The sequence below is a fragment of the Xenopus laevis genome, chromosome 1S (genome assembly GCF_017654675.1).
Source record: "Xenopus laevis strain J_2021 chromosome 1S, Xenopus_laevis_v10.1, whole genome shotgun sequence".
NCBI lineage: Eukaryota > Metazoa > Chordata > Amphibia > Anura > Pipidae > Xenopus > Xenopus laevis.
This window is the reverse complement of record NC_054372.1, coordinates 175,580,913-175,601,484: the sequence shown is the minus strand read 5'-3', so window position 1 is coordinate 175,601,484 and position 20,572 is coordinate 175,580,913. Positions and strand designations below refer to the sequence as shown.

At 39.6% G+C, this 20,572-nt stretch overlaps 1 protein-coding gene across 7 annotated transcripts in view; it reads left to right on the top strand.

The window, feature by feature from the left end:
• Positions 1-20,572, top strand: part of mast4.S (microtubule associated serine/threonine kinase family member 4 S homeolog) — a 332,602-nt gene that overhangs the window by 116,527 nt on the left and 195,503 nt on the right. Inside the window, exon 1 of one of the 7 annotated variants that reach the window (XM_041580532.1) lies at positions 14,301-14,621. The exons of 5 other annotated variants lie outside the window; for them this stretch is intronic. In XM_041580532.1, coding sequence (XP_041436466.1) covers positions 14,583-14,621 — 39 coding nt within the window. In that variant the 5' untranslated portion in view covers positions 14,301-14,582. Of the gene's footprint in view, positions 1-14,300; positions 14,622-20,572 lie in introns of those variants that run through there. One more of the 7 variants, XM_041580535.1, reaches the window with a different exon arrangement.

The following is a 20,572-nucleotide window of genomic DNA, read 5'->3' as shown; positions in this document are numbered from 1 at the left end:
AACATTTTTAAAGGAGTCAATCTCGGATAAGCCCTCTTTGAGCAACATCAGTAAAAAACGAATTAGAAGTGATGATGTCATCTAACATTTCCACAGTCCACAGAGTGAATACCGCCTCTCTCCATTCATTTCTGTGGGGTTTTTGATAATTGATCCCTTTAATTGTCCTTTTTCTGAGCATCAATTACAGGGTACTGTTTTATTGTTACAGAGATAAAGGAAATCATTTTAAAACATTTTTAATTATTTGATTGAAATGGAGATGGCTTTCCTGTAATTTGGAGCTTTCTGGATAAAAAAAATCCCATACATGTATGAGACCTGTTATCCAGAATGCTTGGGACCTGGGGTTTTATGGATAATGGATCTTTTCATAATTTGGATCTTCATACCTTGTCTGATAGAAAATCATTTAAACATTAAATAAACCCAATAAGCTGGTTTTGCTTCTAATAAGGATTAATTATATCTTAGTTTGGATCAAGTACAAGCTACTGTTTTATTATTACAGAGAAAAAGAAAATCCTTTTTTAAAATTTGGATTATTTCATTATAATAGTCTATGGAAAACTGTAATTTGGAGATTTCTGGATAAGGGGTTACCGGATAACGAATCCCATACCTGTACCAGTACTTATCTTTATATCCATTCTATCATAGAAACCACTGCCTGGGGATTTTGGACCCCAGTAACCAGAGCTGCTAAACTTTCAAATTGCTTAGCTGCTGAACAAGAAGCTAAATAAAAAACACCATGGATATTTTAAGGGAAGGACGTCATCAGCGGGGCGGCAGGGGTCTATTAAAGCAACCCGGAAGCGTGGTCGTGGATGGGCGCGGGCTAAAGCTGGCCATAGACGCAACGATCGGATCGTACGATTCGTGGATTAGTACGATTTTCAAACCGTGTGTGGAGAGTCCCGACATTTTTAGTCCGGCGGAGATCGGTCGTTTGGTCGGACAGGTTAGAAAATTTCTGTCGGCTGCCGATAATATCTCTGCGTGTATTGCCGATCGTACGATTTTCAGTGGGAGACTGTCACTAGCTTTGGTTGGACATAACTATCGTATGATTGCTGTCAGCTGCTAATGCTTTAATTTACCTAAGAAATAATTAAAAAAAGAAGCCATTATTAATGCTGGATTTAAATGTGATCTGCACAGTATAATATTAAACAATATAGCCCCCCGCACAGTACAATAAGCAGTTAATAAGCTTTATATTGATATCAAAGATAACTTTTCATCATCTTTCCAACATTAGTAAATAAATCAATAAATTGGACAAAAATAACATTCTATCCAGCGACTTTTACTGCAAACCTTTCTTTCTCTCTATAATTTTTTATATATAATAACCTTTAAAGGAGAAGGAAAGTCAAAAATTGAATCCTATTTCATTGCGTTCCCCACCAGACCCCCTCCTGAAATGCTGTAGTAAAAACTTGCATATCACTGCTGCATCTGTGCACAAACATTCAGAAGTTACGGCGCGTAAAAACCGTTTTGCGCCGCCGTTTTCACATAGGCGCGTCACTTCCAATTGCGCTCAATTGTTCGTGACCCCATGACGTCACCATACACGCATTCTGTATCTGAATGCAAGCAAGGAGCCAAACCTAATAATAAAATTAAAAAAAAATCCGTCTTTTCCTTTATGAATTTACTACAGACCTCAGACAGACCTGCTTGCTGGCTGGCTTCCCCTTCTCAGCTCCTGCAGGAGCTTCAAATCTTCCCTTAGTTGCTTATTGGAAACTTAATGAATGGGGCGGGAGCAGAAAGGTCAACGATGACGACAGGATAAATCACGTGACCGCGACGTCAGCACTAAGCAGGGATCTCCAAGGATTCTTCTGCGCATGCACAGGGCACTGCTGATACCTACTGCGCATGCGTAGGCCGTATTCACAGCGATTTCTAGACTGCAGACAGGGTATGACTTTTTATACATGTTCATACTTCAAAATCGATTGCAGCAAAAATACTACTGGAAAAACGAATGAGGGAATGCTTGCTGTCACAGATACATCATTTTCATTGGCAATAATTAGAGCTTAATTTCATTTTTAAATTAGTCTTTTTTTTTTTTATAGTTTTCGAATTATTTGCTGCCTTCTGACTCAAATTGGGTCTGGAATTTTACTTTACTTTTCCGGCTAAAGGGGCTTTCCGTAATTCAAATCAATAAATTTCTACTAAAAAAAATTATTTTAAATTTTTTAGTAAAAATTGATAATTGATCCCTTTAATTGTCCTTTCTCTGAGCATCAATTATAGGGTACTGTTTTATTGTTACAGAGATAAAGGAAATCATTTTAAAACATTTTTAATTATTTGATTGAAATGGAGATGGCTTTCCTGTAATTTGGAGCTTTCTGGATAAAAAAATCCCATACATGTATGAGACCTGTTATCCAGAATGCTTGGGACCTGGGGTTTTATGGATAATGGATCTTTTCAAAATGTGGATCTTCATACCTTGTCTGATAGAAAATCATTTAAACATTAAAAAAACCCAATAGGCTGGTTTTGCTTCTAATAAGGATTAATTATATCTTAGTTTGGATCAAGTACAAGCTACTGTTTTATTATTACAGAGAAAAAGAAAATCCTTTTTTAAAATTTGGATTATTTCATTATAATAGTCTATGGAAAACTGTAATTTGGAGATTTCTGGATAAGGGGTTACCGGATAACGGATCCCATACCTGTACCAGTACTTATCTTTATATCCATTCTATCATAGAAACCACTGCCTGGGGATTTTGGACCCCAGTAACCAAAGCTGCTAAACTTTCAAATTGCTTAGCTGCTGAACAAGAAGCTAAATAAAAAACACCATGGATATTTTAAGGGAAGGACGTCATCAGCGGGGCGGCACGGGTCTATAAAAGCAACCCGGAAGCGTGGTCGTGGATGGGCGCGGGCTAAAGCTGGCCATAGACGCAACGATCCGATCGTACGATTCGTGGATTAGTACGATTTTCAAACTGTGTGTGGAGAGTCCCGACATTTTTAGTCCGGCGGAGATCGGTCGTTTGGTCGGACAGGTTAGAAAATTCGGCTGCCGATAATATCTCTGCGTGTATTGCCGATCGTACGATTTTCAGTGGGAGACTGTCACTAGCTTTGCCAGACATAACTATCACACGATTGCTGTCAGGGGCAGAACATCGGCTTATCTGTTCTTTTCTACTTTATTTGATCGGAATGGTAAGACTTTGATCTGAATGGTTAGTGGCATGTCGGGAGATGGGAAAGTCTGATCATACGTTGATTCGTACGATCGGATCTTTGCGTCTATGGCCAGCCGAGGGTGGGTTAGGGCCTGGTGTGGGTCGGGGAAATTTCCCTGACCCGCACATCACTAATTTATAAATTTTCATTTGATCTTTATCTGCTTTTGGGCATTGTAGAGAAACACCCCTATCATGTTGTGAGATTCCTATTCTTTTTCTTTTTAACTGGCCATTTTGACATTCTTTCCCTGCACCTTATTGATCAAACAACAAGGGGCTGTTGAGCCATGTCATTTCTAGAGTCTCGCCTTTCCCCCAATAGCCGCCAGTGGTGATATGTCAGTCGGATGAAAAAATGGCTTTTCTTCCTGCTCTTTAATTTATAGATACTGATAGGAACGCACTAACAATGGGTCTATTGCACCATGCTTTATCTCTGCTGTCAATGTTTTGTCCATGTACATTTACTATACAATACAATACAAGCTTGGAGGCTGTCATGGCATTTAGCAATGAACAATATATGCTCCGATTCCTATATGCAGTCATTACTTGTGTGTGTGTTTGTCCTTTAACAAAGGTCTAAGGAAGACCGAAATGTTGGAATAATAAATAGACTTTATCTCTTTTTCACCATATTTTAAGTCCTGTGAGTGCCGATTTCCTGTGATTGAAAATGAATGTACTAAAAAGCGCATGTACCGCCAAAATGACATTTCACATTTGCTTTACAGTGCTACGCAATATGCTGGCGCTATATAAATACATGTTCATAATAATAATAATACATTTCGGTCCCATCGGGGACCTTTCTCAAGGCAACCATGACCATTATTCAATCACATGCTTATACCCTAAGTAAACCAATCAGTAAAAAGTGACATCCGCAACCTCAGTGGTTACCATTTTTGAAACCTATTAAAGTGACGTGCTATAAAGTGACTCTTTGCTATCAAAAATATATATATACCATGTATAAGAAATAAAGTAATTCTATGATGATTAAAAATCATAGAAATTTAAGTGAAAATATTTATTAAAGTGACATCAGTGAGTGCGCATAAAGTGCTACATTATCACCATGTATTAATAAAAAATGTAAATAGTTAAAAGCAATTGTGCTGTGTACACTATGCGACAATTACACTTTATACCTCACAAGGAAACTTTGGGCGACTTTGGAAAACAAATCGCTCCAAGTGCCATCCCGCCGGTGATTTCTGTTCTAGCCGGTGAGAAGGCTTTTCAGGGAGATTAGTCGCCCGAAGAAGAGGCCGATTTGTCGCCGTGCGACTAAATCTCCCCGAATCTTCGCGTGTGTCTCTGACCTTACATTCCAGCAGATGCCTGTTAAATGAAGTGTAGTGATAAGAGGGGGTAGGAAAGTATAGTTTAGAGGAGAATAGGCAGAGAACACCCAAAAAGTATTAGATTCAGAAAAATGAGTGAATACTATGGCTTAAGCTACAAAATCAAATAAATGTAGATACTCTAATATAGTACTGGGGCCTCTACACTGTATAATTGCAAACACTTATGTGGCTCTTTGTATCACCGCAAATCTTGATGTGAAAAAGTGAGCACACATATGCTGCATTGATGTTTGCACCTGCTACTGTGCCAGTAATAGATTCTCTGGTACCGTGTCAGTGGGTTGTATTCAGTGGTAGTGCCTGTACTGGGGTCAAACGGTAGCGCCCAAATAGGCCATTAGTTGTTTTCAGGTGCCCATGACGGAACTTATGAGTAAGTGCTGGATACTTGGATCCATCCGTCACCTGTGTATATCAAGCAGGGAAGTGATCTGGCGGTCCTGATGCTGTTACCCTTATCAAGGGCCTCCAAACACTGGGACATTTGACACCATCCCGTCCACTTTAAAGGAATAGTTCAGTGTGAAAATAAAAACTGTGTAAATAGATAGGCTGTGCAAAATAAAAAATGTTTCTAATATAGTTAGTTAGACAAAAATGTAATGTATAAAGGCTGGAGTGAACAGATGTCTAATAAAACAGCCAGAATCCAACTTCCTGCTTTTCAGCTCTATAACTCTGAGTTAGTCAGCGACTTGAAGGGGGGCCACATGGTACATTTCTGTTCAGTGAGTTTGTAATTGATCCTCAGCATTCAGCTCAGATTCAAAAGCAACAGATATGAACCATGTGGCCCCCCCTCAAGTCTCTGATTGGTTACTGCCTGGTAACCAGGGTAACCAGTCAGTGTAAACCAAGAAAGCTGAAAAGCAGGAAGTAGTGGTGTGACTGACTTGTTATACATCAAAAGACTCCAGCCTTTATACATTACATTTTTGGCTAACTAACTATATTAGAAACATTTTTTATTTTGCACAGCCTATCTATTTACACAGTTTTTATTTTTACACTGAACAATTCCTTTAAGGCAACATAACTCGTGTGTCACGGTTAAAAGCAGTGGCGTAACTGTAGAGGAAGCAGACCCTACTGTAGCAGGGGTCCTGGGAATGGGGGGGGGGGTCCAGACTGTGGGGTCTGCTTCCTCTATAGCTCATAAGAAAACACCCTCCTCCCCAGCCGCTCTCTTACCGGCGAGGAAGGGGATGCAAGTCGGGGTGGGACATAGGTGGAGTCAGGGTGGGGAGTGGGTGGGGCGTCAGCAGGTAGTCGGTGGGAGGATGGGGATAGGAGTGCCACGGGCCCATCTGAAGGTTTTTTTGCAGGGGGGCAAATTGCATAAAGTTATATGTAGCTGAAAGGACCAATCAATATACCGCACCCCTTACTGAGACAGTGAAAGAAATCTTAATACCATGAAGCATATAAAAGAGCTGGAAAAAGATGGAAAATATTCAGTGGTTGATTGCAATCAGATTTTTCGGTGTTTAAAATATTTTATTTGAGTTTTCACGATAAACCATAAAGACAATATGACAACGAGTAGAATGCAGAAAAAGAAAATGTGCGTAGATATTTGACTTCGTGCTGGAGTCACAAATCCCAAGGTAAGGAGACCATATAAATCTAAAAGACTCTTTGGAACTATTTCCTTTTGTTTTTACTAATAAAGCTTCCTGCCAACAGAGCTGGTTCATATAAGAAATTATGTCTGACAATGAAGGGGGTCCTTTTGTAGCCAAAAATTAAATAATGCCTTCCTGGAGGCTGCTAAAAATAAATTTGTCAATAATCTATTTTCTTGGGACATACAATCTATATTAAAAATTGAAGAGCGCCTATTTTCAACTAGATGCAAAAAAGCAAAAACTAAAGAAAATGTAATTTTTATTTTCAGACTTATGTTCAGAATACTGGTGACACAAAATTTCTATTATTATGTAACAAAGAAAGGCCGCATTGACAAGCTAGATAATCTATCAGATTGAGGAAGCCCATGCTCTTTTTTTGAGTTTTGACCAAGATAACAGAGTCCCATCGAGTGGCTCTAATAAATCTTTTACTAAGACTAGTAATTTTCTTTTACAAGAAAATAAAAAGGACTCAGACTTTTGAAAATCTGAGGGTTTGAGTAAGAGCTTAGCCGGCATAAAAGGAGTTTGTGTATAACTATGGTTATGTCGAGATAATAAATGTTTCCACACAAAAATAGAGTCTTGGAAAAGAAGATTCTTCTTAAAATCACTAGTAATACTACTCCATTTACTATGTAGAACAGATACAATATCAAAGTAAGGTTCTTGGAAAACTTCAATCTCAGAATTTGTAAATTTATTACCTTGAGAGAAATTGCCGATTTTTTCAATAGGAAAGGCGCACGTAATAATATTGGTCCAACAATAAAAGGCATAAAACCAAAAGTAGCTCTTTTTTCACAATCAAGTTCAATCCAATGTTCTTTCAGTTAATGGGCTTAGTTATAACTTGTATAAAAAAATAAAGTCAAATGTCAATCCAACCAAGCCAAAGTTATTAAGATGGAGTCTTGGGATATTTACTTGGGTTAACATTCCCTTAAATGTTGTAAAATGTTCAGCTAGTAGTGGTTCCTTGGGCAGAATTGGGCATTGTGACACTAAAGAAACAAGTCGTCTTGTTGGGCACAATCCAGGGTAATCTCACTCAAGCAAAACTGACTGTGCTTTGGTCGAGAACATTATGGAGAAAATAAAAACCTTGTTACAGATATGAGATGCCTAAAAGGATGTTTAGTCGTTGCCTTTATGTTTACTCTTATAAACTGAATGCATTACTTGCACTTGCAGAAACAGTTATTTCTTCATTTTTGTGTTTTTATGGTTCTTTAATGTTTGGTGTTTTTTTTTTTTTAAAAACAATTATTGGTAACAGAAGCAGTATTTCTGCACTTTTGTTTCCTTTTCTTGATCGGTTTTAATTTAGAATAGCCCAATCTTGATCGCTGGTACCCATGCTAATTGTTCCCAATATATAAAGCTTAGAAATGACTTGATTGCTGCTGATGTATTTGTCAGATATGACACATGGGGAAAAGTCTAAATATAAAGCATTTTCGTATTTGCTTTTCCGAGAAGATGGCAGGAATGATTGAATTAAAAGCTGCAGAGCATTGTGTGTTATGCCGTGGTCTCTCTTTATTATAAATAGTTGAGCTGAAGCAGGATAATATGCTTTTATTTTCCCAAATTCAAGCAAACACAATGGAACATGTTAACAGCTTCCCATTACCATCCAGAGCTGGACCCTTTGTCAAGAGACTTTAAATGGAATTTCTGGTTTAGTGGCAAATTGTGCATGTGCTGCTTGACCTCTGTCACTAATGGTGGCCCTACATTCTCACATATTCTCTATCCGTTAAGGTGGTAATGCTCCATTACTTGTGGCCACAGCCTGAATGATCAGAACTTCAGGAAAGGAAAAGGACCTGCAAATCTTCTTAATCAACTCAAATCAAATGCTAATGAACCATGCACTCCATCCACAAATAAATTCTCAAACATATCTAATCATCTGGGCGCCTATTGGATAGCAGGCTGATCAGTCAACATAGCCTCCTAATCTTTCTACTGATTATCATTAGGGATGCACCGAATCCACTTTTTTGGATTCGGCCGAACCCCCGAATCCTTCGCGAAAGATTCGGCCGAATATCGAACCGAATCCGAACCCAAATTTGCATATGCAAATTAGGGGTGGGAAGGGGAAAATTTTTTTACTTCCTTGTTTTCTGACAAAAAGTCATGCAATTTCCCTCACGCCCCTAATTTGCATATGCAAATTAGGATTCCGATTTGGTTCGGCCGGGCACAAGGATTCGGCCAAATCTGAATCCTGCTGAAAAAGGCTGAATCCTGGCCGAATCCCGAACTGAATCCTGGATTCGGTGCATCCCTAATTATCATTGCAGAATACACATTTACTCTTATACTCTCCATTTTAATAAATTATTAACATTTTTCCTTTTTTTTCTCTGTAATAATAAAACAGTAATTTATACTTGATCCCAAAGCAGATATAATTCATGCTTGTTGGAGGCAAAGCAATCCTCTTGGATAGTGATGGGCGATAAATTTGAAACACATTGAAGTCAATGGGCGTCAAAATAAGTTTGGCGCGTGTAAATTTTGAGGCGAACGAAACATTTTTATATGCGGGACTATTTTGTCCAAATGCATTAAAGTTAATGTGCGTCCAATAGTTTTGATGGGCGTCAATTTTAATGCGTGCAATTTTTTTTTTTTATGTCGAACCGGATTTTTTGCAGGCAAATTTTTGCCGCATTTAATTTCGAATTTATTCATGGGTGGGGAAACGCGGAAATTCACAACGAACCCATGCCTGGTGAATTTATTCACCCATTAATACTCTTGGATTTATTTAATGTTGAAATATTTTTTTATTAATCTTAAAGTATGAAGAGCCAAATTACAGAAAGACCCCTTATCCAATCCCTAGCATTCTGTTTAACAGGTCACATATTTGTTGCTGTATTTAATATTGTATATAAATTGCCTTTTCTGTGAATCTGATTTGAATATTAAGCAATACATCAAACGTCAATAGAATGCTGGGTTTTTGTTCACTGACTTGGAACCTTTCCATTTTACTTCAAATAGCTTGGAAATGGGAAAGGAACGTTTGAGTGGGCACTTATGTGAACAGACATGTTACAACTCATTTGATCAAATTCACAATTAATTTCATAGAAAGGGTTATAAAGATTTGGGGGTGAGTTCATTTTACAGAACAAACCTCAACAGAATCACATTGGGTGCTGCACCTGGGAAACGTTAAATACATTATTTTACGTTGGACCCTTAATGGGGCTTCCTGGTGAATGTATAGGAAGTTCAAGATGCAGTAGGGAACTTTTACAGCGTTTATAATTAAATGTGGTTCATGTCATTTTACCACAATGTGGACAGCTCTTTCTTTCAGCTGACATGAAGTACACATTTCCTATTTTGGTTCATTGCTGAAGACAGAAGTCAGCTAGTTATAGGGTCGGTAATGTAACCTTTTTGAGTACAAGCTATAATAAATTCTGCCACTCAAGTTAAATGGTCAAAAATAACATGCATGTACAGGTATGGGATCCCTTATCCGGAAACCCATTATCCAGGTATGGGATAAGTTATCCGAAAACCCATTATCCAGAAAGCTCCAAATTATGGAAAGGCTGTCGACCATAGACTCCATTTTATTCAAATTTGTATAAATAATTGTATTTTTCTCATTAATAATAAAAAAGTCTCTTGTACTTGATCCAAACGAAGAAATAATTAATCCTTATTGGAAGCAAAACCAGCCTATTTGGTTTATTTAATGTTTACATGATTTTCTAGTAGACTTAAGGCATGAAGATTCAAATTACTGAAAAATTTGTTATCCAGAAAACCCCAGCTCCTGAACATTATGGATGAAAGATCCCATACCTGTACCAGATTGTTCCTAATAAAAATTAGCACCCACTTCTCAAAAGGCATTTTAAAGAAGTGAGCAAGCAATCCTGAAGGCAAGAGACCCAGAAGGCTGATTTATAAAAGCATGATGTCCTCTGGGATGAAGTTGTTGTCAGTTCTAATAGTCTGAAGGCTTGTTTGTCTACTTCCTTTGTCACTTATTTAACCTTGGTTTGTACATCAGCCGTGAATGGATGCAAGTGGCTGTTTTGGACATGTAAATGCAATATTGATTGTCAGTAAGAGAATTTTACATTCTGTGGCCTATATATTCGGGCTTTTGTTCATGAGACCTTAGTTCTTATACCTGCAGGAGTGATTATAGTTGGGATGGTAAGTGCAGATGAATTTAGTACAGTTAATAATAAGGTTATGCATGTGGGAGCATACAAATTCATGTGCTACTTATGGTCCCATCTGGTTTATAGCTGACTGCAGGTAGTGGCTTCAAGTTGGCCAAGTGCTGGCCCAACCCTTAGCTGAGACCTTGAACAGGTGTCTGACATTTATTTTTAATATTTCTGCAGGTCACCTAAGTAAAAGAGTGCCCTATTTTAAAAGGGTGGTAACTGTAGATTTGTCAGCTTTTTTCTGTTTAATTTTAGAAAAATCTTTATTTCTATATATAAATATGATTTGATAGCTGTGTATACAAGACAGTAGTTTACAAATTTACAGTATTTGCCTATATAAAAAAAAAACAGTTTTCCAGAAATTTTTTTAAAGCCACCAGGTACATGGCATTAGAGTTGATGGGAGAGGGTTTTACCCATTGCAACCTGATAACTGCGGGTGATAGTAGAGACAGTGAGAGTGCCTGCTGCAGCACCCTCTACAAATGTGTTGCTGTTTATATATGTGTGAGAAATGTATCTTCAGGGTTGTGTCAACATTATCAGTCTGAAAGGCTCACTGTCTTCATTTCTGATTTCCCTTTGCATCTGCTGGGTTTGCTATGTTTTTGGAACTCCCAGCATATCTGAGTTGCTTACAGCAGGAAAAATTAGCTTAACTCAGTTTTCAAGCATTGTATCTTTGTATGGTACAATGGGCTTGCTGGGAATTTACAATTCTTTTCTTGGAGAATATTCTATGTTGCGTAGGCGCATAGCTCTGCACTTTGTTTTTGTGGTTCATGCGGTTGACACTGCTATGAAGAAGTTAGAAATATAGCGCAGGGGTTAAGAAGAAATCACCACTCTACAATCACTCAACACTATTTGAAAAACATGACCACTGAACAGTTAGGACACTAGGCCAATCACAACGTACAAGATAAACAAGTTGGCAATATCCATTCATTCAATATTTTTAATGGCTATTTTCTCTGCTCTAGTTGCTCTGGCTTTTGAGGCAATGTAACAGATGCTGACTGACAGGACTGGCCTTAGGCCTATTGGACTAATTGGGCCCAAATGCACCCCGCGCCTCTAGGGGCCCCGCACCAGGGTTCAGCATGGACGAGAATTCTCCCAGACAGGGCTGCAACCCCCTTTTGAACTCCCCACCTCCCTCTTGGCAGCTGCTAGCACAGGTAAACAGATGATTAGGGGCATGATGGATTTTTGGCTCCTGCTGGCACAAGTACATATTTGGGGGCAATATTGTGGAATTTGTGGCTGCTGCCACAGGTACAGATTGGGGACAATATGAGGAATTGGCTGCTGCTGGCTCAGGTCCATAGGGTGGTATGGTGGCTGCTGGCACAGGTACACATATAGATACAATAGGAGATGTATAATTCCACTCATAATTGTACCCACGGTAGGGAAGGCATGTGGGCCAAGCAAAGATCCAATGATAACCTCGTAAGGAATAGTGGATCCAGATTTAGCCCTCTACGTATACATATACGGGACAGACTTAATAGTGAAGATTAGGATTTTTAATGCCATCCAGTTCCAAGGGGACAAAAAAGGCAGAAGGAAGGATCAGAGGAGTTAGAGCCAGAAATTGATTTCAGAAGGCTATTGGAGCAGTTCGATTTATTCACCGATCACAGACTCAACAGGAGAAGCCTTCCTGGTCCCAGAGAAGTCCGGACTTTTATTTTGCTTTGGGTACTACATGCTTTATGGTTTGGCTGTCCTTGTGAGTAGAAAATTGGTTGTTTTGTGGTGGCTTTTAACATTTATTAAAGCAATATTGTACTATATTTTGCTTTATCCCTTCGTTACACTACTTGGTGGATGGCTGCAGGGAACTTAAGACGAAGGACCAACATTATTATATGCATCAAAATTCCAAGAAATCTTGAGTATATACCCAAAAGAGGGAATCTTGAGGAATATCACAGCGGTGGATCTTCTGCAATATAGCTCTCCAGGCACTATTTTAAACTCTCTGTGGCTCTATTGGCTTCATTACTTATCTTAATTTAGACAATACTACTCTATGTGTGCGCTTCCTTTGGCAAGTACACAGATGTGTGGGGCAATATGATGGATTTCTGGCTCCTGCACAGGTACAAATTAGGGGCAGTATGATGGATTTTTTTGGCTGCTGCTGGTATAGGTACAGATTGGATGTTTTAGCTTATGCTGGCACAGGTACAAATGGAGGCAATATGACAGGTGCTGGCACAGGTACAAAGGACAATATGATTGGTAAAGTGAGAAATGGTAATGCAGGACCAGGTGGGGGGTGGGGGCACTGCTTGAAGCCCTTGCCTAGGGTGTGCGAAAATACCTTGGCCCGGCCCTGCCCCAGAACATAATGCCCAGCCCGCCCCTAATTCCATAGGCCCAGTCCATCCTTACTCCACATACTAAGTCCGCCCCCAACTCTCATAGGCCCAGCCCAGCCCCAATTCTGGTAGGCCCAGCATAGCACCAGCCCTGATAGGCCCAGCATGCCTCCAACCCTGATAGCCCCAGCCTAATCCCCAACCCAACCGAGCCTGCTCCCAACTTGAGTCGGTTAAACCTGCCCCAGCCCCGATTGACCCAGTCTACTATATTATTTCTTCACTCTCTTTTGTGCCCCTTTTTCCTCCCTCTGTCTCTCTCCTGCCCCTGTGTGCCCTATTTTCCTTTAAACTTGGTTTGTCAGTAGCCAGCAGCAAATTGTCCCAATTGGGTCCCATATTTGACAGGACTGGCCCTGCTGAATGATTAATAAAACTGTCTCGGCTACAGAGAGATGACTTCTGCTACATCAGCACCAGACTGGTCTGAGCCCACCAGGGCTACCACATCAGGGGCTGCCTCGCCCCCCATCCCCACCAGAACTTACCTTAGTATCTATCCTTGGGGCCGTGATTAGGGCAGAGGGGGTTGTCGAGACAGACTGGGTCGGTGTATCACTGGCCCCAGTCTGACTCTGTGCAACATTGTTTAAAAAGTCAGAAAAAAAAAAGAAAGCAGCAGACTGGTTTTGCTTACTTTTACGAAACAACATTGTAATGCATGTATATTGAAAAGTTGCTTCAAATGACATTTTCTTTCATTAGGCAAAATGTCACTTTTGAGTTTCCCATGTACTTTAAAGCGCAATAGACGCAGTCTCTGGTTCCAAAACAATGCAGCGAGGAGCCTGGAATCCAGATTTGCACTCTGCGTTGCTGGCGCTCACGTTCCTTTGATTAGCAAGTCATTATTTCATTCTGTTTATGGTTGAGGAGCTTATGGGCAAAGAGAATACTTAAAATTCATTCCGTGGTCACAGTGAATTGAAATAAGATGAGAATGAGCACAGAAAACAAGCAGAGGCAGACTGTGAAATTGCATATGATTGAAATTGTAGCCTGCTCCTCATTGGCTAAACTAAAGATAAAGTTATCTTGCTCCCCCTTAATCTTTTTTTATTCTTTTCTAAAGAAAAACACACAGGCTATTCCAAATGGATACGATCAAAGGGTTTCTAAATCTATCACTTTATTATCTGTGGGTGACATTTCAAATAAAGCTCCCCCAAAAGGAAAAAAAAGACCCCCGGTGCTTAATCATTTCCAGGGCTGTTTTATCCCCCTGGTTGCATCAGAAAGATGAGCTCAATTTGCTTGCGCTCCTCACTGACAGCAGTTGGTTGCATTCAACTGTTACATTTTTATTTTCCTTCTCGGATGTGTCCGAGCTCCTTCCTACAGATGCTTTGACCTTCCAGTAGCCTCAGAAAGTGCTGGAGCAGCTGGCTGTTCGTTCAGGATGGAGTATTGTATTTGCAGTGTAACAATACTCCCAGGATTTCCTACGTCTAATCGCAGGATGAATGTGCAAGGGGAGAGTGGAGCCCACTTGCTGCTTTCCAGCACAAGTACTGCATGCATTCATGATCTCTGAAGTTGCCGGAGTGAATAACCAAAGGCTGGTCAGCTGATGGTCCCTCTCCAATCAGATAAATCGTGATGTAAGTGTTTAGCAGCTGCTTGGATGTGAATTAGCACGCTCGGTGCTAAGGTACAGTGTACTCCGGAGCATGGATCAACTGTTGTGGGGGAACTAGCAGGATCTTCAGGGTCTACAGTCATGGACGAGCCCAGTATCCTCAGAAGAAGAGGCCTTCAGGTGGGTGCTGAGAAATGCTCATGAAGAATGGATGTAGTTTTCAGCTTGTCCTTAAAGTTCCTGCTGCATTCATTCTCCCCGAGCCCGGGAAAGAGAATTTTCTCATTGCAATCTGGAACACCAGAGGGCTGCTTAGTTATCCCACACTTTGTGCATATGCTAGAGATGATAGTATCTTGCTGGTAGGTTTGTGGGTGGAACCCCCTGAGGGTATCTTTGGGCAGATACTCCTATTGTATCTATAATAACTTGTCAACTTTCCAAGACAGCAAGAGCGAGAAAGAGAGATGTCAGCAGAAATTAATGTATTGTGCAAACTAGTGTCTCTCTATCTCTCTATGCAGCGCAGGCTTTATGCAAAATCTTTATATCCGGCACTTATCACGTATATGTCTGTCGTTGAAAATGATGTTTTTAAGCTGGATCAGATAACAGAGTTTATAATGGTTCGAGAGCCGTGGAAATAACAGATTGTTCTTTTATTCCTGGCTTTATGGATGATACATTTTTCATGTCGTGAATATTTACTTCCCGTGTGAGCAGTGAACGATGTAACGGCAGACTGTTAGCATATGGGGAGAGAACAGATGAAGGTACGGAATAGAGAGTAATTCGATTTTAAGTAAGGGACTGATGTTATGGATACAGCTCCTCCTTGTGTGTGTGTGTGTGTGTGTGTGTATATATTTAACTTTTGCAACACATCTGTGCACCAATATCTTTGAAGACTATATGTATGTATGTATGTATATATATATCTATATCTATATCTATATCTAGATATATAATCCTTTTAGCCTTGCATCTAGTGAAACACGCAGCTCAGCTGTGCCAACTGTTCTTTGTGAATGAAAAATCATTTCTTATTCTGCTGAGAATCTGTACTTTGTCACTCACTCTCTTAGTCGCCCCCATTGTTCAGATGGTAAAGAAGTGGGCAGACTTTTGCATTGTCACCGTTTACAGCAGTTTTCAAAATAAACAATGTCCAGAAGTGCCGTCTGCCTGTGGAGTGTTGTCACCATATGTCTGTGCTTTATATATAAAGAATAATATTAATAAAGGATTCTTATCTGCCCAGGGATTGTAAATTGCTATTTGCACAAAGCCAAGTTTCAGATAACAAGCCTGTCCTGGAAGCAAACAGAGCTCTGTTTATCGAGTAGTTTATACTGGGACAATTAAAGCTCCATGGATATTGCTCTTATGTGAGTCTAAGAAATGCATCATTAACAGAATCTGCTAAGGGTAGCTGGTATTTATGTAGCAAAGAATAATTACAAGCAAGAAAATGTTATATATCTCTGGAGAAGGAAGTGAAGGACAACTTGGGGGTAATGGTCTCAAGCTAAAGCTTGTGGCAAAAGTTTATTGGAAAATATCAAACAGAGGCACATTTTGATATTTGAAACTTTAGGAAGTTTTTTAAATACTGACTTACACAGTAAAGAGTAGAGGGGCTAATGGATCATAAAGCCATAGTGGGTCAAGTGGTAGGTATCACTTAGGTGCTGTGGGTGTGAGCATGTCCGGTTGTAGTAGTCACACCCTGAGTTGCATGTCCTCTGGGTCAGCCATATGAGTAAGAGTGCAAATTACTTACATGGTTGCAGGCCCGGACTGGCAATCTGTGGGTTCTGGCAAATGCCAGAGGGGCTGCTGTAAGGTGCCATAGAAAATCAGTATTTAGTTGGCTGGTGGGGGCTGTTTGGGCCTCTGTGTACCTGAAATGCCAGGGCCTATTTTAATTCTCAGTCCAGACCTGCATGGTTGACCTCTAAGGAATGCTGGGTAATGTATCCTGGGCCACTTGGAAGGACAGTTTGCATCTATTATTATTATTATTATTATTATTAACATGTATTTATATAGCGCCAACATATTGCGTAGCACTGTAAAGTAAATGTGATTATACAACTAAATGACATGAATTCTATACATAGAACATATGGAGTTACATACATCACAATCGATACAGGTACAAAAAGGTGAGGAAGGCCCTATGCATAGGCATACAGTCTAAAGGGAAGGGAGTAATACACAAGGTGTTAAGTGGGTGAGAAATGTGGTATTGTATGTGGTGTTACGTTTGGTAGTTAAGCAGAGTGAGGGTAGGCTTCTCGAGAGAAGTGCGTTTTCAGAGATTTCTTGAAAGCAGAAAGGTTGGGAGAAAGTCGGACTGACCGTGGGAGAGAGTTCCAGAGGAGGGGTGCAGCCCTTGCAAAGTCTTGAATGCGAGAATGTGAGGAGGTAATGAGAGAAGAGTTTTTACAGACAAATGGATGTTCATAGTCCAAAGAGCTTGCAATCTAAGCCCTAAAACTTGCAATTCTAAAAGCATTGGTATGTGGATTCCCACTCAGCGGTATAAAGCCTTAAATGCAGATGTTCTCACAAAAGTGGCAGAAAAGAAAGTGAGGGCTTGTGCAACTGTCATGGGATGCTGGGAGTTGTAGGTCAGGCAGGATATTAATAAAAGGCTTGTATCTTATTTTGCAGTTCCATAGAATTCCATTGGCACTCGATGTTTATGAAACAAGAATGCCATCATTCATAATGTATATATCCTTATCTGACCATGTTTGGGTTCAAATAATCCTCTGTTGCCTTAGCCTTGGTCCTGCAGTAGAGGCCTATTCCACCAGTTTTCTGTCCTAGGCTCTCTTTAAAGAGAATATAAGTAATTTTAAGTAAGATCAATTTAAATGATATAGGGTTAATTTTTCAGATTTAAGTCAAGCTGGGGAAGGTTGAGGTTCTGTCCGGGGTTCTTAACATTAGAACTTCCTTAATCAACATTATATGAGTAAATCTGGGTACCTTTCAAAAAAGACCAAGACACTGCAGTACATCTTGGATATAAACCTATTCTGAAAAAAACTTATGGTTAGTTTTGTATAAATGTAATCATTGCTGAGCTTCATTTTAAAACTGGCGTGTTATCTGTTATTTCAGTCTAGTTTTGGCTACCAAGTTATCTGTGTGATCCCACCAAAATATATCCAGTCATGTCTTTTATAAGTGTCGGCGCATGTCCATATGTACTCAGTTATTTTATCCTGGAATTTAGCCACTAAATTCATCAGCCAGGTTGGGTGTCTCTGGTGTTGTGTTTGGATCTGGTAAGTTGCAGAACTACAGGTCCCAAAATCTTCACATTTTTAAAAAACAAATTTCTTATTCTATGTAATAATAAAGCAGATCCTTGTATTTGATCCCAACGAAGATATCGCTGGAGGAATGTAATATTGGTCACTAACACAAAAAAATCATTCGCGATAAGTTCAAAATGTGAATAAATGTTCGCAAAGTGGACAGTTTTGCCTTTGCAAACACTTTGCCCCGCGCACAACAGTAGGATAGCGACTGCGAATGTTATAGTTTGCGATAATGTGCAGTGTATGTAATAAAACTTCTTAATGAAAAACTTGATTTGTCTACTCCAAAATTTTATGCCCTCTTCATTATTCGCAATGCATTAAAAAGTCTAATGAAGAATAAAAGTGGAAAAAAAAATCTTCTTTTGTGACAAAAAGTCACATGATTTCCCTACCCACCCCTAGTTTATGTATACAAATTAAGATTCGGATTCAGTTTGGCCAGGCACAAGGATTCGGCCAAATCCCAAACCGAATCCTGGATTTGGTGCATCCCTAGTGCAAATTTGTTCATTATGCAGGTCTACATTCCCCCCAACTAATCTTTAATACAGGTATGGGATTCATTATCTGGAAGCCCATTATCCAGAAAGCTCCAAATTACAGAAAGCCCATCTCCCATAGACTCCATTATAATAAAATAATCCAAGTTTTTAAAAATGATTTCTTTTTTCTCTGTAATAATAAAACAGTAGCTTGTACTTGATCCCAACTAAGATATAATTAATCCTTATTGGCGGCAAAACCAGCCTATTGGGTTTATTTAATGTTTACATGAGATTCTAGTAGACTTAAGGTATGAAGATCCAAATTACTGAAAGATTTGTTATCCAGAAACCCCAGCTCCTGGGCATTATGGATGAAAGATTCCATACCTGTACCAGATTGTTTGCTAATGAAAATTAGCACCAACTTCTCAAAAGGCATTTTAAAGAAGTGAGCAAGCAATCCTGAAGGCAAGAGACCCAGTATGAAGATCCAAATTATGGAAAGATACGTTATCCAGAAAATGCCAGGTCCCAAGCATTACTGGATAACAGGTCCCATACCTGGATAGGCAAAACAATCCTATTGGGTTTATTTAATGCAGACATAAGGCATGGAGATCCAAATTATGTAAGGGCCCCTCATCGAGAAAGCTCCAGGTCCCAAGCATTCTGGATAACAGGTCCTGTACTGGATAAAAACAAAAACCTTAAAGGGATACTGTCATTGGAAAAAAATTTTTTCAAAATGAATCAGTTAATAGTGCTGCTCCAGCAGAATTCTGCACTGAAATCCATTTCTCAAAAGAGCAAACAGATTTTTTTATATTCAATTTTGAAATCTGACATGGGGCTAGACATATTGTCAATTTCCCAGCTGCCCAAGTCATGTGACTTGTGCTCTGATAAACTTCAGTCACTCTTTACTGCTGTACTGCAAGTTGGAGTGATATCACCCCCTCCCTTTTCCCCCCAGCAGCCAAACAAAAGAACAAATGAAAGGTAACCAGATAACAGCTCCCTAACACAAGATAACAGCTGCCTGGTAGATCAAAGAACAACACTCAATAGTAAAAACCCATGTCCCACTGCGACACATTGTTACATTGAGAAGGAAAAACAGCAGCCTGCCAGAAAGCATTGCTCTCCTAAAGTGCAGGCACAAGTCACATGACTGGGGGCAGCTAGGAAATTGACAAAATGTCTAGCCCCATGTCAGATTTCAAAATTGAATATAACAAAATCTGTTTGCTCTTTTGAGAAATGGATTTCAGTGCAGAATTCTGCTGGAGCAGCACTATTAACTGATTTGTTTTGAAAAAATGTTTTTCCCCATGACAGTATCCCTTTAAGGTATAATGGTTACTCCGATTTCTATTTATTATTACCTTTTTATTGGACGAGCCATCGGATCAGTCCAGCTTGCAACACGACTTGGATGGGCAAAAATCTTGACAAACCACATTTTAAATAATGTAGTACTAAGTGCTATTGTCACAAATAATATTCAGGATAATGTTGCTGCCTGCTGATTGGTGGACATGTCACTAGACCTGGTACAAACTTTTGCTACTTGTATTTACCTCCGATGGTGAGGAGGGTGACCATGTTCATGTTTGTATCAATGTTTCCAGTATTTGGCAAGCTTTTAAACGAGGATCTGCATCCATAATAATATATTGGCACCAGCTAAAGACTTCTATAAGATGGATATTGGATAAAGTCTGATCAATTCTATCTCCTGATGTGCAGAGCTTATGAAAGAAATTAATTCTCCACTTCTATTGTTGTTTATAAATATAGATAAAGTGAAAACTAGGACAGGCATACCAGCAGACAAAGCAGCATTTAATAGATGTCAATGAATAATGGTCGTTTCTTATTTTGCTTTGAAAACTTTGGCTGCTGTCATCTATCAAGAGCAGTTGCAGCTGAATGGCTCCCTGGTTGCTAGGGTTGGTGACCTGGTAACCTTTTTGAATGTTGTCTGGCCCTGTTACAGCAGAGACCATTATGGGAAACTGACAGCAGCACAGCATAGAGGAGCATGTAAAAAGAAAATGCCAAAAAAGTGTGTTCTTCCCTTTCCCAGCTCTAGGCTCTAGCAGTTCCCAACAATTGTCCCTGCTATAAAGCTGTCAGGGCACATTCAGCATGTTGCTGGGGTCACTGACCCTAGTAACTGGGGACAGTTTCACAAAAGCAGCTGTTGGTAGCTGACAGCCAGAGTTAGCATTACAGGCATGGGACCTTTTATCCAGAATGCTCAGGGCCTGTTGATTTCCGGGTAAGGGGTCTTTCCTTAATC